This window comes from Pagrus pagrus, assembly GCF_965226575.1.
Source record: "Pagrus pagrus genome assembly, chromosome: 18".
NCBI lineage: Eukaryota > Metazoa > Chordata > Actinopteri > Spariformes > Sparidae > Pagrus > Pagrus pagrus.
In genome coordinates, this window is record NC_140202.1 from 17,184,478 (window position 1) to 17,202,180 (window position 17,703).

The 17,703-nt window shown below is 43.9% G+C and overlaps 1 protein-coding gene across 2 annotated transcripts in view; it reads left to right on the forward strand.

The window, feature by feature from the left end:
• rps6ka1 (ribosomal protein S6 kinase a, polypeptide 1) overlaps window positions 1–17,703 on the forward strand; it is a gene marked incomplete at its 5' end in the record, with an annotated part of 57,006 nt that overhangs the window by 1,058 nt on the left and 38,245 nt on the right. The window contains 2 exons of one of the 2 annotated variants that reach the window (XM_084380813.1): window positions 5,896–6,582; window positions 13,691–13,735. In XM_084380813.1, the coding sequence (XP_084236939.1) occupies window positions 6,520–6,582; window positions 13,691–13,735 (108 nt within the window). Of the gene's footprint in view, window positions 1–5,895; window positions 6,583–13,690; window positions 13,736–17,703 lie in introns of those variants that run through there. The other variant, XM_084380815.1, reaches the window with a different exon arrangement.

The window sequence follows — 17,703 nt, forward strand, 5'->3', positions numbered from 1 at the left end:
CCAGCAGACCTAATCCTCTTTTCCGAGTCCACTGGTTACAGGCTGCTCTCTGAGGAATTCTCCGGAAATGTTGCCTATTTTATCCCTTTGAACCGTGATGACTTCTGAGCTGTGGTATTTGAAGAGAAAAAGGGCACCATAACTTTATTAATATTTTATTAATGTCCAATGTTTCTACTGAATGAGAGCATGTCTGCTTGCTGAATTATTTACGGCGTCAATAATTACATCAGAATGCTGCTGGAGGAGTTTCTTCATGAATAATTGATCGGCACACAACAGATACAGTTTTTGACCAAAGAGAGGACACAAGGATGCTGTTAATGTACAACACAGTGTTATTTACAGTGAGGTATATAGCCTGACATGGAATTTTAAGCCCCAGACAGCTTAACTCTTGTGATTTATTCTCCATAAGCACTGCAGAATCAGTCAGGCTTTAAGGTTCAAAGTTCCTTTAATGTTGAATGATTACCTCCATCAGATTCAGTCATTTTACACTGTGAGTCATAACAACACACTCTTTTCACTCAATCAAAATGCTGCTTCTCAACATCTTTGAAGCTGCACCATTAAGTGAAGCACCTTGAAGGATTCTGGGAATGAATGTGAGCCTCACCAGCAGGAGAATCATTGTCAGTGTCACAATTCCCAGCAAATCTGCAGTTGAGTGTTTTCCCCCGAGATATAAAGGCCAATGCCTGATGGAAAGTCCATGGTCATGAAAGAGCTGCCCTGTGATATCTGGCACCCCCTGCTGTTATTCTCTTTGAACCGAGAGAAAGGGACAGCGGAGGGAGGGAGAAGTGGAGTTTACGTGTCAGCAAGCAAAATGGCACAGTGTCCCCCGTCCAATTCATGCTTTATGCCAGTATTTTCAAATATTTAGAGGAAATCTGTTGGGATGCATGCAAAAATCTAGTCCTGTGATTTGGCTATGTGGACGAATGGTTCATGTGAGGCAGCCTCCAAGTTTATAATTGCTAAAAGGGTCTCTCTGTAGTTCTGGAGAAGAAATTCAAACTCAGAATTTTAATATTTACAATATTAATTAAGTAATAATAGGAGCATGACCATGTAGGCATTTATGAATGTTTTAGCTTGCAGAAGCTTATAAAGCTTTCTGTGTCTAAGTGGTGCCATCTCTTGTGTTTTATTGTCCACGATGTTAAGCATTTGGTTTTATCGTTGATTGTGAGGCTTATGACAGGGAAGTAATGCAGTATAAGATGTGAGAATATCATGGCATGCATGTAGAGCTGGGCTGTGTTAGATTTTAAATGGTCTAGCAGAAGTGTCTTTAACCTGGAACGTAATGTTTTACTCTGCCGTGCAATTTTTTCATTCATCCAGATCTGCAATTTGATTTGATTCTGTGTGTTTAATGTGTTTGTGGCTGTTTCTGGTATGTTTTATTTATTCCGTATGTGCAAAGTGATTGAGTGTACATGTGCAGTTTATTCAGTGTGTGCAATATACCTGTCTATTTTATATTTATATTTATAAGTTCGATAGCATTTCTTCGTTAAAGTGTGAGCTGTGAGGTGATTACATTCTGCTGTGCACTTGTCTGAATGGCAGTCAAGTGAGCCTTGAATCTTCTTCAGACTGCTGTAGTGGAAAATTTCTTGATCATTATGAACACTGGCTGAATCACTGTTGATGTTTGGTTGAGGCAAGATGTTCTCTGCTCAGAGTAAGAGGAAAATAACTGTGCTTAAATGTCAGGCCACTTGTCTGACAAATCAAAGCTGATCTTGGATAACAGAAAACCAACGGATTGCAAATTTTCCTGCCCATTCTTGCTTGAAGTCTCCATGACTACCTTGTGCGCTGCAGTGGTGATAGCAGCAATAATTGTTGAGCTCACGCTGCCCTTTTCCCTCCTTTTCTTACTAGCCTGAACAACAACGCAGTCTGCTCAGGTGCTTATAGACTTTGAACGTTCCACTACTTCGCAACGGCTTGATCCGTCTCTCGGTGAAACTCACCGTGGCAATCGTGTGTAACAGTTAGAATGCTTATGCTCAACTTGCTCGGCCCGCCTTTTTGCCCAGCCCAAATACCAGACACACAAGTCCAAGTCTCAACATGCTTTATTGGTCTGACAGTCATGAGATTATGGAGTCAGCAGACTGTGTTATGCAGCTGTTGCTGCGAAACAAAGTGTTGACAACAAAAGGGAACAAGCTTGTGTTCAACAACCAACAAAGAAAAAAATGTGTCAAACCAAAGCCTCTCTCCTTCGGTCTTCCCTCGCTCTCTTTATTTCTATTACCGATCAATACTCCCCTCCAAGTCCATCTGCAACCATGCCCACAGGCATTTCTGTGACAAATGATGACTCCACTAATGTTTGAAATGCTTTTTGTTCATCAGAGGGAATCTCGAATCCTTGCAATGCTATCTCCTCCTGCCACTGTCAGTCTGCAAGATTGGATAATTACCCTTGCTCCTCTACTGAGCAGCTAATTAATTTGTTTCATGCTGCAGACGCTGTTGATCCTTGGACTGCAGAAGTGTGCTCGTTGAGCTCAGCTAAACAGGAATTATCATCAAAGGTCCCCAAGTACTCTTGTTGAAACCTGACGCACCCAGTGTTAAATTTAGCACTGAAATGAAGAGCCGCGAATAAAGTATGTATGTAACTGAAAATACGTGTCCATTAGGCAATGTGTGCCGTGTTTATCTGCGCTTAAGATGGAGTAGCGTGTTGTTTTCATGCTTGGATGCTCTTGTCTTTAAGTGGAGTCAATTCCTGGTGCCTGTGTTGCATCAACAAATTAATCCCTTGGATTAACGGGACGCTTTGCTTAACACATAAACTCTATTTTAATCTGCTTTAGATGCAGTTCAGGTTTACTCATCCTTATAACAGTGGGTTGGAAAGGGAGAGTAAACAGGATATATATACCAGCACTTGTTATTAAGGACTCTTTGCTATATGTAAGGTCATTCCAACATGCACAAACATAAGGGTGAAATGTGTTGCCTCCAGGAAGATTAGAAATGGAAAAAAAAGGTGCCATACATCATCTGATTCAGGAGAACCTGACGTTTCAGTCTAGGTCAATGCAACTAAGCCACTGAGAGACATCACAGGAAGCAATTTATCAGATTACATGCCGCCTCCTCTGAAGCGACAAAATGCTTTGTACTACTTTTTTCACATATGCAGTTGCACTCCCCAAGACCTGTAAACTCACTTTAATGTGTAAAATTGGTGGAGTAACCCTTTAAGGATATCCTACTATCACTCTTAGATATCGTATTTGAGAAGCAGACACAAACAGTGGAATAAAATCAAAAGCACAAATAAAAGAAAATACAGACAATTAAAGAGATTAGATTGAAAACATATACACACGGATGGAAATGTGACTGAATACATCTCAAGAAAAGGAACAACACAATCAGGGCAAAGCAGCGGTGATAAATTACCAAATGAATTTCGAGCTGCTGTTTCAGAACCGGCTGCCACTTCACAATTGGAGTGTGCATGTATTTGCATTTTAACAGCACTGTTTACCACCGTGTGTGTGTGTGTTTTGAGAGGAGGGAACTACATGCTGTGTGATTCATTGTTTCTCTTTCTCCTGTGTCCTCGACATCACTCTCCCTCTCCTCCTCCTCCTCTCACCTCTGTGCTTTCAAACTCAAACTGAAAATGAAGTTAAACAACGGCGTCGTCTTTGCATCGCTTCATCTCATTCGCCGCCTGTCGCCCTGGGAGCAAATCTACCTTGTTACAGCCAGTGTTTTCGACTCCACGGCAAACACACTACACTCCTGCGCCAGCTGCGCCAACAAGTCGGGGTTGGGCCTTGCTCCGTTGCACATGCATGGCAAGTGGGACTGAGTCACATTACCCGTGATGCTTCTCGTCTAGCTCAAGGTGGGGGTAGGGTATCCCTGGAGTGTCACTGGACGGGAGACACCTCTGAGTCATCGCTGTCACCTGTGACGTCACTGGAGCATCATGCATAGAAGAGATCCCCTGCAGTCAGACAGCAACAGCATCAACATGTCAGTCAATATCAACGGAGATTATGATAGTAAATCTTACAATGTATTGATTTCTGGAAAGGATCTCTGCTCAATCGAGCTTTTCCTCCTATTCTCAGGCCTCTTGACATGACTTTTCATCTCTTCTGGATCATCCTCTATCGAATCCTCCCTATAAGTTGTCTTTATTACACCTTTTCTTTCATCACAGGATCAAACCGAACAAATAGGATCCATCATATCATACAGGAGGAGCTTTAAACTGTGAGAAATCGTCAGCATCAGGGCGGCAGTTGTCCGGCACATTAAGGAAAAGGAAAAAAAGAGATGAAAGAGGACGAGAGATGAAAAGGAGAGAAAAATTTGAGTGACGCTCCGTCGCATGGCTCCACTAAACGCCAATCCTGCATCATGAGGTGCTGTGAGCGTTCCCATAGCAGCTGCTTATCCATCATGAAGACGAATCGATGGGTTAATGTGAGCTATGCGATGGCGATGACTTTGAATATTACATACAATGAGAGCGTGATGGATAACCATCGTACCGCCCTTTGGGGGTGCTGGAGTGGATTTGGAAAATAAATGAGCTGTACATCAAACTTAATTAAGTGAGAGTGTTCTCCTCTCTCCTTCCCCGGTGTGTGAAGGAAGGGGTGCCAACAAGCAGGCATTAATGTACGTCTGTCGCGTCCATTTGCACAGCGTGAAAATGATGTAAGCATGTCCTATGCACAGACATGCTGGCAAATCAAGAAGAGAAACTAATGCATGAATAGGGTTTAAGCTGCAGTAAACCTTCAGACATGCCAGTTAACCGCTTGGAAACAAAGAAGTGTCAAGATACATGAATAAGAAATGTTTCCGTCTGCAGTTCAGATCCGTTTGTGTAGCCTGTCACAAAGCTCAGCATGTTGAATGCAGGTTGGGGCCTGGATGATAGGCCTTATCAATGCAGCAGCAGCAGCAGCAGCAGCAGCAGTAATGACATTTTGCATGTTCAGTATAGACAACACATCCAACACATCCCAAGCTCCATTTATCTTTCCAATTAGTTCCTCATTTTTTTGTTCCCGTGAAATGCCGCGCCACCTTCATCTCAATCTGAGTCAAAAAAATTGATCTGATCCCTCCACGGCGAGGCGGTTTTGATGCTCTCCAGTTGCCAATAGTAACCACCAACAGCCAGCCAACAGCAAAAATCCACTCAGGCAGTGAATGAAGCAGAGAAGTGTTGAGGGAGTGGAAGGGGTGTATTATTATATCACTGAAGATTACAAGGACCGGTACAAGAGCTGTTGTCAATGAACAGGAGCGGTGCATATCAATGTGCACGCAGAATCCTAAAAAAAGCAGCCGTCACGACCCAGAATTCTACTTCCTTCTAGTCTTTACATTGTGTTTATTGTGTAATCTGTGTTATGTAATTTCTTTTGCAGCAATGTGTGTTGTGTCTAGAGCTGGAGGAAGTGGTGATGTGGCTCTAAAGGGAGCTTTCACCACAAATATGTCATCACAGGTTTTTATATTTCAGCAGTTTGTCAAAATCAGTGCCATTACAGACACCGCAGACCAGACTCTGCATCACCCTGCATACTTTGAGACGAGTTTACAGTAACATGCAACCACATGTGCCATACACTGCCTTTCTATTAACTGACTGACTGACTGACTGGACGCAGAGGACGTGTGCACCTGCTGCATGCACCACCAGCATCACACACTGAAGGAGAGCAGGCCGTTCATTGAATAGCTGCCTCCAGTCTGCATTACGTATTTGCAGTGCCTCTCTCCGCCGGATGATGGCGCGATCGGACCTGGGCGGAACAACTAGAAAAAAGGGGGCTGGATGAAATCCTGCTGGAGTCTGCCAATAATAGCTCGAGTCGGAGCGCGCTCGCTCTCTCTCGTACTACGGAGCCACACTGAGGTCTCTGCGCGCATCGCACACACCGCGTTGGGAAGCAGGCGGACGCAGCCAAGTCTTGTCTTTCTGCCCGGGAGAGAAACCACGAGCACAGAGGGAGGAAGAAGATCCGATAAGGCGTCGATTGCGAAGCACAGCAGGGACTCTGGCTAATTCCTTTAGGTGGCATTAAGACTCCTGCACTGCCCCGTTAAAGGATCACACTGCTTGGACACCGCTCTCTTGTCAAAGCCGAACCCCGAGTGTCCAGCGCGCGTAACACCTGGAAGAAGGACAAGGAGGTTTGTTTGGTGTCTCCAGCTGGATTACCACTTTAAACAAACACACACGCACAAGTGACTGAACGACGCCGAAGTCTAATCAAGGGATTACAATTGTTTGTAAAGCTCTTGCAGCGTCCCCCCCCCCCTCCTATGCGTGCGCGTCTTCTTCTCCGAGCGAAGAAGCGCCGATCGTAAAATCGTCTCCACCTGGACTTCGGACCCGAGTGAAGGAGCTTCTCGGTGAGCTGCGCTTGACAGGAGCGGCGGCACCGACACGAAATCCGAGGAGACCAAAAATCTGAGGAGGGAAGTGAGAATCCTGCGAAAATGCCTCTGGCGCAGATCGCGGAGCCATGGCCCACGATGGAACTAGTGCAGCTCGAAACGGAGGTAATGAGAGGTGAAATGTCTAAGTGGAGGGTTGTGCATGCATTGTTTGGCCCAGTTTGGAGTCAATTTGATGGAAGTTCAGGTAGATTTTTTTTTAAAAATGGCGAACAAGGTGCACGCTCAGCCCTCAGGTGAAGGTGTTCAGCAGTCACCACTTTGTGGGAAAAGTGAGCAAGAGTTGCAAAAAAATGATTGGATGCTCGCTGCACACACAGCTGGGGGTGAGCAGACTTGATCAATAATTCATGATGTATGTCCTGTGTTTTAAATGAAGTGTGTGCATTTTTAATCAGGGTGAGTGAAAATGTGATGAACAGGCTGTCCATGCCTGTTTTATCTCTACACAGACCCTCAGAAAATCACATTAGTGTCTCTTATAAACTGATGTTTCATTATGACCCTACTAGACTGCACGATACCATCCAAAAAATTAGATTGCGATATGATTCATGATTAGTGGGAATGGTATTTTTTGCGTCACAGTTCCAATTTTCACTGAAAAAAAGATTTAAAATCATGGTTATGTGACATTTGTGACAAATAAGGATGTTTTCTTACAGGAGTATAGGCACGGACCTCTCTGCAGCACCACAGTACTTAATTATAATGCTGTTTTGCCACCCAAACTTAACTTTGTCAAACAACTATGAGACTCACTATACGTTCAAGAGCTTTTCAGTTGGCTCCGAAAGCAGCTTTTCCGAGCTCTCGGTCAGAGATACACCACTTTCTTGTATTTCTCTGCGGCTCTCTTGAGCAATTCCATTTCAAAGAGGAGTACAGGCTGACTGTCAGTCACCGTTCTCACCTGTGGAGTAGTTTCCTGAAGCCTTTTCACACAGGGCGTCACACAGAAAGTGGCAGGGACAAACTCCTCCAGGCTTATGGGGAGGCATTGAACTGACAACCGATATTAAATCTGTGGTCAATCTAATAATGCACAACCTCTTTTAAGTTTCAGTTTCGCAATGCAGGCGGCAGAATTAGTCCTGCTTTTGATTTACAGTTTAAACATGCTGGCACCTGCATACGTTTTACTCAAGCAAACCTGCCTTGTCAGGAGTATCCGATTACTTCAGTGGGTAGAGGAGGAGATCATGAAGATGGAATATTTTCTCCTGAAGAGAGAGATGCGTGGCCCTTTTTTTTGTTTTTCTGATGTAGCCTCATTATTCATGAACCCTTCAATTGCCTCTTGAACAGACTGGTTGCTTAGTGAATAAGCAGCTATCACATTATGCTCATGATGAGCAGGCATTAGCTGTGTGGAAGCAACCTGTGCCACATCAGGATACAGCTCTGAGACCTGCTTCTTTTGAATTAGTCTGACAATTAATTTGCAGGTGACGCGGGTCTGTGTTGTCCACCTTTTTGTGCGTCTGATCTCACTGATGAATGGCCGTGTGCACAATATTAAACGCTGTCCTCAAACAGCTTTGCGGGACCATTGTGTTTGCTTATAAATGAGGCTCATTTTTCTGTCCCTCGGCCTGGGTAACCTTGTTTGATGGGAGAGGGAGTTTAACGGATGCAACGCCAAGAAAAAGCAAAGAATTTAGTGAAAATTGATTGGGGTTATTCTCAGAACATGAATTCCCTCTTGAATTGAACTTGATAATGAGTTTTGACTCATTAAGCCCATCAATTAAAGGGTAAGGCCACTGATTTTACACCTTAAAGTATGTTTACAGGTCTTGGGGAGTTCTACTGTATATGTGGAAAAAAAGTAGTAAAAAAGCCATTTGTGGCTCCAGAGGAAGCTGCATGTAATCTGATAAATTGCCTCCAGTGATGTCACTTAGTGGCTAAGTTGCATTGTGGGTAATGTAGGCACCCGGTTTCGAATGCATCGATTTAAATAATGTGATATCTCTGGTTCTGCTGTATTGATTCTGATCATTTTGTTTTTATTTATTCAAAACAATCGGGGGCAGCATATCACCAGAGTAACTGCTAATTGCCGTAGCTGCTGCAGTTAGCCATACAGCTAGCGGTCCCAACTGGGAGCTTGAGCACCGGTGAAGTGTGGATGTTTGCAGTGCTAGCACATGAGCTCTGGACAGGGCTAGCATGCTAACTTCAGTAGGTATCTTTCAAGAGAATACACAATTATCATAACGTCTAAACTGTTATTTCTTCACATTCTATAGATCATTTTTCATCATCAATTTTTGGACTGTTGTCAGCTGAAATTCTTACATATACATCCATATTTGCATTTCTATTTTGATGTCTCTGTTAAAACATAGTGCCTACATTCCCCACAATGCAACTTAGCTACTGAGTAACCACGTAATCATGGGATTCAACTGATCAGATAAAGATCGGTGGAGTTACCCTTTAAAGAGGTAGATTATCATTATTGATCGTGCAGATGCTGTTGTTTCACTTAATTGTAGAGCATTATTGGTGCTTACTATGAATGAACAACCTAGTTCAGGTTTAGAAACGACGTTGGTTCGTCCCACAGACTCCACTATTTACAGTATTCTGCAGCACATGAGTTGGCTGACTAGCATATCACACTTGAACAGATGGTGGTGCAGAACCTGTGAAGAGTGCTAAGTTGAATACTGTGAAAATACCCTTCCTCACAACTCCCTGATAAGCTCATTTGTCAGACATGGCTAAAAAAAATTAATTGTGCCTGTATAAATATTAACACCACATACATTTTACGAGAGCATTATGTGTGTTCTCGCGTCGCCGAAATCCAGTATCTGTGATTGATTTGATCACACCAGTCACTGCCACTCACAGTGGGATCTGTGCCATTTATCTCTGTCACCAACCTACCAGCCAGCTGCACACTTTGGTTCCTGATGGCAGGGCGAGAGAGAGGCTTCAGGGCTCAGATTGATTGAGCAGAAAGTGTGGTTGAGACGAGAGGGCCATGCCAGCAGTGAACATGTTGGGAGAGTCAAACGGGGGACACGGCAGCGGGAGTGTGGACAGATGGGACGGACAGAGACACACTTCCTGGTTGAGTTTTGGAAAATAAGGGATGCTTTGTATCATCGGTGAGGAGTGATGCGCAGTGTTATGGCAGCTGATGACAAGTCTGTTTCCCTATCCCTCATTATGCGAGCGCTCGTGTTTTGGATGCGTTGAAGGTGTTTTTGAATGGAAATCAGATTAAAGGCCTTTTGTGCTTGACACAATTGAGGAAGAAATGTGCAAACAAAAATATTTGTTTGATTGAGCTCTTTTATTCAAACCGCATCTGTTATGAATTAACTTCTCCTCGGTGAATCATCTCTGATAAAGGCACTTCAGCAGATCGTCCCCATCCTGTCCCCGTTGAGTCACTACCACCTGCATCGGCCACCAGCTTTACTAGCTTAGTTAAGGTCCTCAAAAAAGATCTGAATCATGCTACTGCCAGTGTTGAGTAAACGCAGATTCATGGAATTTTTTCAGTTGTTTTTTTGACTTTTAAAAGACATGAATGAAATTCTCTAGGATAGATCAAGGAGGTAAGACGGAGCAAGCTAAAAGTACAAATGTATTTATATAGCAGGGCTGCACAAGCCAGGTCTTAAAGAGCAGGATCGTACCGGGCTGGAGTTCGGAGAGAGAAAGAGGCCACAGCTTTTTCAGTTGTTACGTAACGGGGCAGTGCAGAGGAGAAAGTAGGGTTAATAGACGGAATGTGTGCCATGTTTGTCGGCCAGGCGTGGTCGGCAGCGAGCACTCGGGGATCTGCTCGAGTGTGCTCAAGTTCAATTCACATTCATGCTTTGCTCCTTGTGTGTGCATGCACGTAGGCTTGGCTGCAGCTAATCTGGGTGTGTTCCGTGGAACACCTGGGCATGTGATAACACAAAACTTTGCACTTGATAAGTCCCATGAGAAAGTGACTCCCTGTTCCTATTTAACATTCAGAGTTAAAAGTGGATCTGTGAGTGAAGCTCAGACTGTTTGTTGTCCCGTCACAGTCTCGCCTCTATGGAGATTTGATTTTATGTTTGTCGGTGTCCAGTAGAAGCCTTTCAGCACACGCACAAAAAAAACATGATAGAAAGAGCTTTTGTCCATTTTCTGGCATTTACCAGAAGAGGACATTAGTAATTTGACCTGCTGTCAATACTCACTGGCAAGTGAGATAACAAGAAATTTAGCCGGATAGGATTACAGGCAGAGACAAAAGAATGGTTATTGTATTTCCTTGTTGCCTAGTTACAGGGCAGCGCTTGGCCTAATCACGCAATTAAAACACAGATTTATCTATCAAGTGCACACAGCATCAGCGCTCTGACATCCTTTACTTTGTCTAATCACGTAGGGTTCCTGTGAGAAATTAAAAGTTCTGCTGTCTGGCCCGCTTAAATGGGGTGGTGTGAAAATCCATTTACAGCTTGCATGTGGCCTGTAAATTTCCTCAGCAAGCACACACTGCTTTACATTGTTTTGGAAGTCACGTTTGTTTGGTAATGTATTCAACTTTTAGCATATTTATGTGGCCCAGGGGAGGGGAGGCGCCATTAACTGGGCCACTTGGATCAGCCATGCAAAGCTAATGAGGCTGAAATGTGTTGGGAGGCAACGTCGCGAAGGCATTGCTGACCACACAGACTCGAGACGGATGCATTCACACACTGGTCCTCAGCATACCGGGATGAACAAAGCCAGCCTCACTGATGGAATAAGAAATGAACGGAAGGAGAGAGCCAGAACGTGAGCTAGATGGGAAGATTTCACTTTGTGTTCCTGGAAGTGAAGAAAATCTGCCGGCGTGGCCCCCACCCTCACAACAACACACACCACACTTCCTCTTGGTTTTCTTTAAATTACCACTCCTAAAACACATCTGCGCTCGACTCTGTGCTGCACTTGGCCGCTTAATTGTTTCCATTTCTCCTGTGTCACCTCACATTACCGCTCTTGCAGCTTTTATGACTGGCATAGTTTGGCTAAATTAAATTGGCTCCCTCGAGATCATGATTAAAGTCCAACCAGATGAACTGTTGGTCTGTAAAAAGTGCCCGGCTCATCCAATTTATCGCCGTTGGTTGTTGCTGGAATGAAACTCAAAGCAGAAAAGAAGGAAGTGCATTCAGTCGCCAAACGCATCCAATCTCAGCACAGAGAAGTGTGTATTGTGAGGTATTACTGTGACAGCGAGTCAGATTTACAGTTTGTGCACTTTCTCTTCAGATGGCCGTTTTTCCTTCAGTGTACTTGAGCCCAGCAATGCAGTTTGACTGTGAAGGCCAGTGCTTGTCATTGTCTGGACTGCCTGTCTTATTTTGTGCCGACTAAAGGAAGGGGGAAGAAAGAGGGCACGGAGGAAGCGGACAACCTCAGGGTCGCCCCTTTGTAATGGAAAACAAAGAAAAAGCGGAAAAAGGGGGGGATTTGTTATTTAGGGTGTTCACGCCCTTGGCTGGAATACTTGAACTCAAGTACTCTGAACTCAGGAGTGTTTCTTTGATCAGTGGAAAGGGTCAGTTACCTCCTATGATTTATTTTCACACGTTTCAGGGGTACAACACGGTACATTATTGAAAGGCTGCTCGGTCCATTTTAAGGTCATTGGACTTGCCACAGGAAGTAGTGAACACAATTGTATAAAGTCTTCTGTGGCTCTGGAGGAGCCAAGTCTGAGGTAATCACAGAAAGCCAGCAATCCAAAGCAGGGGGGCTTTGAAAGACATTTACAAGGAAGGGGGGGTCTGACGAAAGACACTATTTAGGACGGGACGTATTCGGTGTGCGCTCCTACGCACAGGTAGAGGTAACAAACGTCAGTCCTCAAAAAGCCGATGTAGAGCTAATCAGAGCGTTTCCATGACTGCAGAAGTAAACAAACATTGTGTCCGTGGAGGAATGTGTGCTGCCGTAACTACTGCACGGAAGGAAGAGAAAAAGAACTAGACAATGAGAGAAGAGAAGAGGTGATGAAGTGGCATAAATATGCTGATGCATACGGACAAGTTCAGCTAGAGCTTCGTCAAACTGGTAAGCCGCGGTAGCCTAGAGTGGAAGTGAACCCAAACAGAAGGGGTCAGCTTTCTCTTGTTGTTTCATGCTTTAGTGCCCGCAGACTGCAGCGCTCACCGCAGCACATGCTTGAGTTTTGTTACGATTCTCAGGTGACACATTGAATGCAGCGGTGCGTGAAACTGATTCTCACATGCAAAACTAGCTGCCAGTCGTCAATTATGCAAATGTGTGATATGGTGATGTCACAAAGTCACAGAATTAAAGGCAGGACTGCTGACAAGGTGTTTCAGGACCCATCAAAACACTGCAAAATTTCTAACTTAACTCAACACGTCTGATAAGATCGATACAGGTCAGAATTTGACACACTCGACCAATAACTGTGTTTCACTTCGAATATGTGGTTTGGATGGATCCAGGTCTGCTTTTCTGGACCTCATCTGAGTAAGAAAACAGTTTCTTCACAAATGCAAACTCACAGGTTTAATGGTCTGAGGACCAGAGGAAAAAAGTGAAAAACAAAAACTCCAGTCTTTCAAAGCGTGAAGTTCTGTGATCCTCCCACGAGTCAGCTAGACATCCCATCTTACTGATACTGTGTTTTTCCTCCTGTGTCTGTCTGGCCTCTGTAGTCTTGTGTAGACATGGACAATAACAAGTGATCCTAATCTGTCTTGACATCATTTGGACCCCTGCTTTTAAATAATTATATCACGGGTTCCTCATCTACCCTCTGCTTTATCAGCCTCCTCACTCCTCTACCTTTGTGTGCGGCAAAATGAGACGCATGTAATCATGTAATCTGACTGAATTCCTACTGCATGTTCACCCACCCACTTCTGCTGCAACGACATGTAGAGTTTCCGGCGAGCCATTGTTTTACAAATAACAATCATTACCCTTTTCAAGAGACTTACCTACTGGGGAACTGATGACGGATGCGTATTTGTGTGTCAACCTAAGATTATTAGGTTTGCTAGCCGAGGAGCAAAGTGCTGGTGGATACAATGGACTGTTGCCGCCCACACAGTCTTGCAGATATTCACTCTATCTCCCTCTCTTTCTGTGTCTCCCTTCTTTGCACACACACACACACACATATATGAAATGTGCACTGTCACAAACACACACTGACTGTTTCTCATATCTGCTTTCTTGACAGAACGGGCAGAGCACCACTGAGGATGGAGTCACGCCTGCAGTCAAGGTACATGTCATCTCTGGAACACACACACTCACACAGACGCGCACAAATGTGACACAACATCCAATGAAATAGAGCGGAGACTTGGACACAACTCTCGCACAGAATTCTGTTGTTTGTGCTTTTCTATTATAGCCAGAGGCAGAAGGCCAAATTCCATCAAAAGGGCAAAATTCTTGTGCGAGTCTTTATTTCCGTGGAAATGTCTGCACAGATGTGTGACTGTGCGTCGATATATTCATTTCGCAATTGCACTGACAGCCCTCAGAAGCATTAGCAGGCTGGAGTTTAATGTGTTGAATACTGTCTGAGTGCAGCTGATTGAGCCGCCTGCCCAGCGACTGTGTACACTGATGTGTCTGGGTCAATATAATGGGGCCGTAGTATTCCCCGTGCTGCATGTCCTCGTGTGTCCTGTTCACATGTGAACACGTCATACTCAGACAAACACACACAAGCTTGCACATACAAAAACGCTCAGTGAGAATCATCTAGTCAGCTCTTTCCTGCCTCCTGGCTGGCCCCCGCGCTTTATTGTCCGGCTCTGAAACGCGATCCCGTTTCCTCTCCTGTAGATGATCACTCTCCACTCATGTAGCAGAGAACAAGGAAATGTTCCTTCTCGCTTAGCCTCTTTTTTTTACCCCCTCTTCTATTCTGTCCTCGCTCTCCAGGGAGATAGAGTTTGAAGAGCATGCCCTCTTTTCTTTCAGTTCAGAACAATGTGCTGTGACTGAGGGACAGCTGAGTGTGCTGGATGAGAAAGGGAGGTTTGAGTCAAAGGAAGCAGCACACAGGGGCCGCACCAATCAAACCCATTAACGTATGAAGGCAAGGGGAAGAAAGCTACAAGCTTCTTGGCTTGTACAGTACATACGATAATGTATATTCAGAATAAAACCCAGACAGTGCTGATTTTAGTAATTTCATAAGGAACATGGGCAGTATGGTTGGGATTATAGCCATGATATGGATAAGTATCAATATAGACATGATACCAAAACAAAAAACCTCAATCATTTATTTTGTTTTTCTGTTTTTGCTGAGTTTTGGAGATATCGGCCTTGGTTATGTCTTCCTTCTCTCAAATATAATGGAACTAGATGGCACTTGGGTTGTGGTGCTCGCAGCTACTGTCTTTGTACAGACCTACCCATACCCACCAGCCGTAACAACACTCAGAAAGAAGCATGTTTGTATCTGTTCATGGACGAGAGGCTCTCGCTCGTGACAGCCCAGGATGTAAAAATGAATGCCGTCCTCCTCTGCTGAGCTGTAATGTTCGTTAGCTTGCCTCTGGACCATGATTAGACGCCTGCTCCCTTATGTGCAGAAAAAAATAGTTACATGAACACATGAACCTACATGAAACTGCTCACAACAAGGCCTGTGGATTATTTTGAGTAACCGTGTCATTATTTCTGGAAAACCACATAGCTATTGAGTTTTTCAAATGTATTTTTTTGTCGCTTGGCGCACCACAAGCCGAGTAACATCTAGGTCCATTATTTTTTAAGAAAAGGCCGATATCTCCAAAACCTGCCAACGTAAACCAAAACCATCCAGATGGACAAAGAGCCTGTCATGAGGGAATACATTCAGCCAGTAACAAACACTGACTTCTGTACTGACACTGAAAAAGAAACTGGATTGGTCACATCATGGCGGACACCCGATCCACATAATAAGGTCAGCACTGGCTCAGAACGGTACATCCCTAATCATATCACCACAATATGACTCCGCTAAAAGTCGATAATATTTAATTATCGCTCCTGCCTGAGTTGTACTGTCATTATGTGCATGACATGTTGTGCTAATTGATTGGGGAGTATTTCCGTAATCTGATCATTTATGTAATCTTGTTAATTAGGACGTCCTCCATACGGGCCACTGGATGTTCTGCTACAGGAGTGGTAGCTCCTGTTTCTCAAACGAGAAGGTTAGATGAAGCCAGATAGCATTATATGATGATGGGTTTCCAGGTGCATATTGATAATTTTATCAGCAATTATGTCACACCGAGGCACCAGAACATGGTTGTCCTAGATGGGGTTAGACCTCGTCCCTGGGGCGTTCTGGCACCATGCTGCCAAGGCGGTTGAAACCGGCGATCGATGCCTAGCTGCCGTTTAAAGGCTGGGAATCTGATAATGGCTGCTGTTATCTACTCTAGCCATGGGAGTTACCTGGCTCCAGCAGACCGAATGGGGGGAGAGCGGGGTAGGAGGTAGAGTAACGATTGAGACTGAGGGGGGGAGGGAGGGAGAGAGTGGCTGCCCTTGGTGGCTGAGCCACTGTTAAAAACTTGAAATGGGCTTTAAAACAGTGAAGTGAATGTCCTTAGCATAAAGGTGTGTGTAGAGCGTGTTTGCGTGTGTATGTGTGCGTGTGTGGAGGCGGTGAGGTGAAGTCAGTCCTCTGCCCCTGGAGAAAGACATCCACAGCACTAATGAGCCATCTTCTGTCTGCTGACTCTTCATACTGTGTCAAAATCAGTGCATACACAAGAGCGTAGTACTCGGCTAGTAGAGCTCCTGTGCTTTTTCAGAGTCATTAACCTGATGGTAAAGGTGACTGCAGCAGACAAGGCACCCAGGCAGGCTGCTGTTTATAGGGTTTTAACCTCATGACTCGTTTCTTTTTTTCTTCTTCCGTTTTTTGGCATCTGTTTTAGGACACATAAATATAGAATGGAACAGGGTAGAAGTCAACCTCATTAGTGCCGAGTACAGGGCTGCAGCTTATTTTCCTTATCAATAGATGGTCTGTTTTTTTAATTAAAGCTGCAGCATGTGGGATGTAGAGACATCTGGTTGCAATCGTCTCGCCCTCCCTTAGGGCTGGGCAATATGCCTTTAAATGAATGCAATTTCTTTTGGCTCAACTGCGATACACCATATAAACAGTATCTTGATATTTAGAAATCTCCTCAAACACACTTAAATACTGAGACTAAAGTCAAATATCTCAATATTTCTTGTCACCAAATACCTCAATATTTATATTGCGACATCACTGTAGGACAGACATATGATACTCTTTGATAAATAATCAATATAATGACTAAGTGGGTAAAGGCAATTATTACAACAATGAGAACAGCCTGGTAAGTTCAAGAAATTACATCACTTTACTGTAATGCAGCCTTTAAAACTAGGAAATGACAACACTTACACCATATCACAATGTAACAATATCCAAAATCTAAGACAATAGTCTCATAATATCGATATATTGCCGAGCTCTTCCCTCCCCTATGGTGGCTCTTAAAAATGCGAAAGGTCCTTCTACACCCACTTTTTGTTTTGTCTGTTCTGGGCTACAATAGAAACATGGAGGTCCAATACGGTGGACTCCATGCGAGAGGATCTCCTCCCTCTGTAGATATGAAAATCTAATTCTAAAGTTTTTTGTTTCATGTGATTATACACTAATGAAAACTGCTAAATCCAAAACATTGGGCCTTTTTAAGTCTTTTGATTTTTTTCCCTTCAGTTAATTCTGGTTCTTCCTGCAAGAGAGAGCCAAATTTATCTGAGAGGTCATGAGATGATTGCAGTGGTATGAAATAAGAAGAAACTCCGTTCTGACGCACTAAAAAGTTTATTTTTTCAGACTTTCCTTTAATCATTGCATCTTCCTTGTGAAATCACTTCAGAGTTTGACCTCTTGAGGCTCATAAAAATGATTCAGATCAACTCTTCGATTGAACTCCTCAGAACCTATGATAATAGGCATGCAACCTTTTGATGAAGGGTTTGCAACTTGCAGGGAGACATTGCTTCATAATGAGGGATCACAAGCAGGCTCAGAGAGGACATGATGATTTTCTTTGAACTGCTTGTTTTGTCCCAAAATGAATAGCTGAAACAAAGAAGCTGACATTTGAGAAGCTGGAACCAGTGAATCTTTATAATCTTTCCTCGATAAATTCAATACTCAATTAACAAACTTACAGAAATATCAGT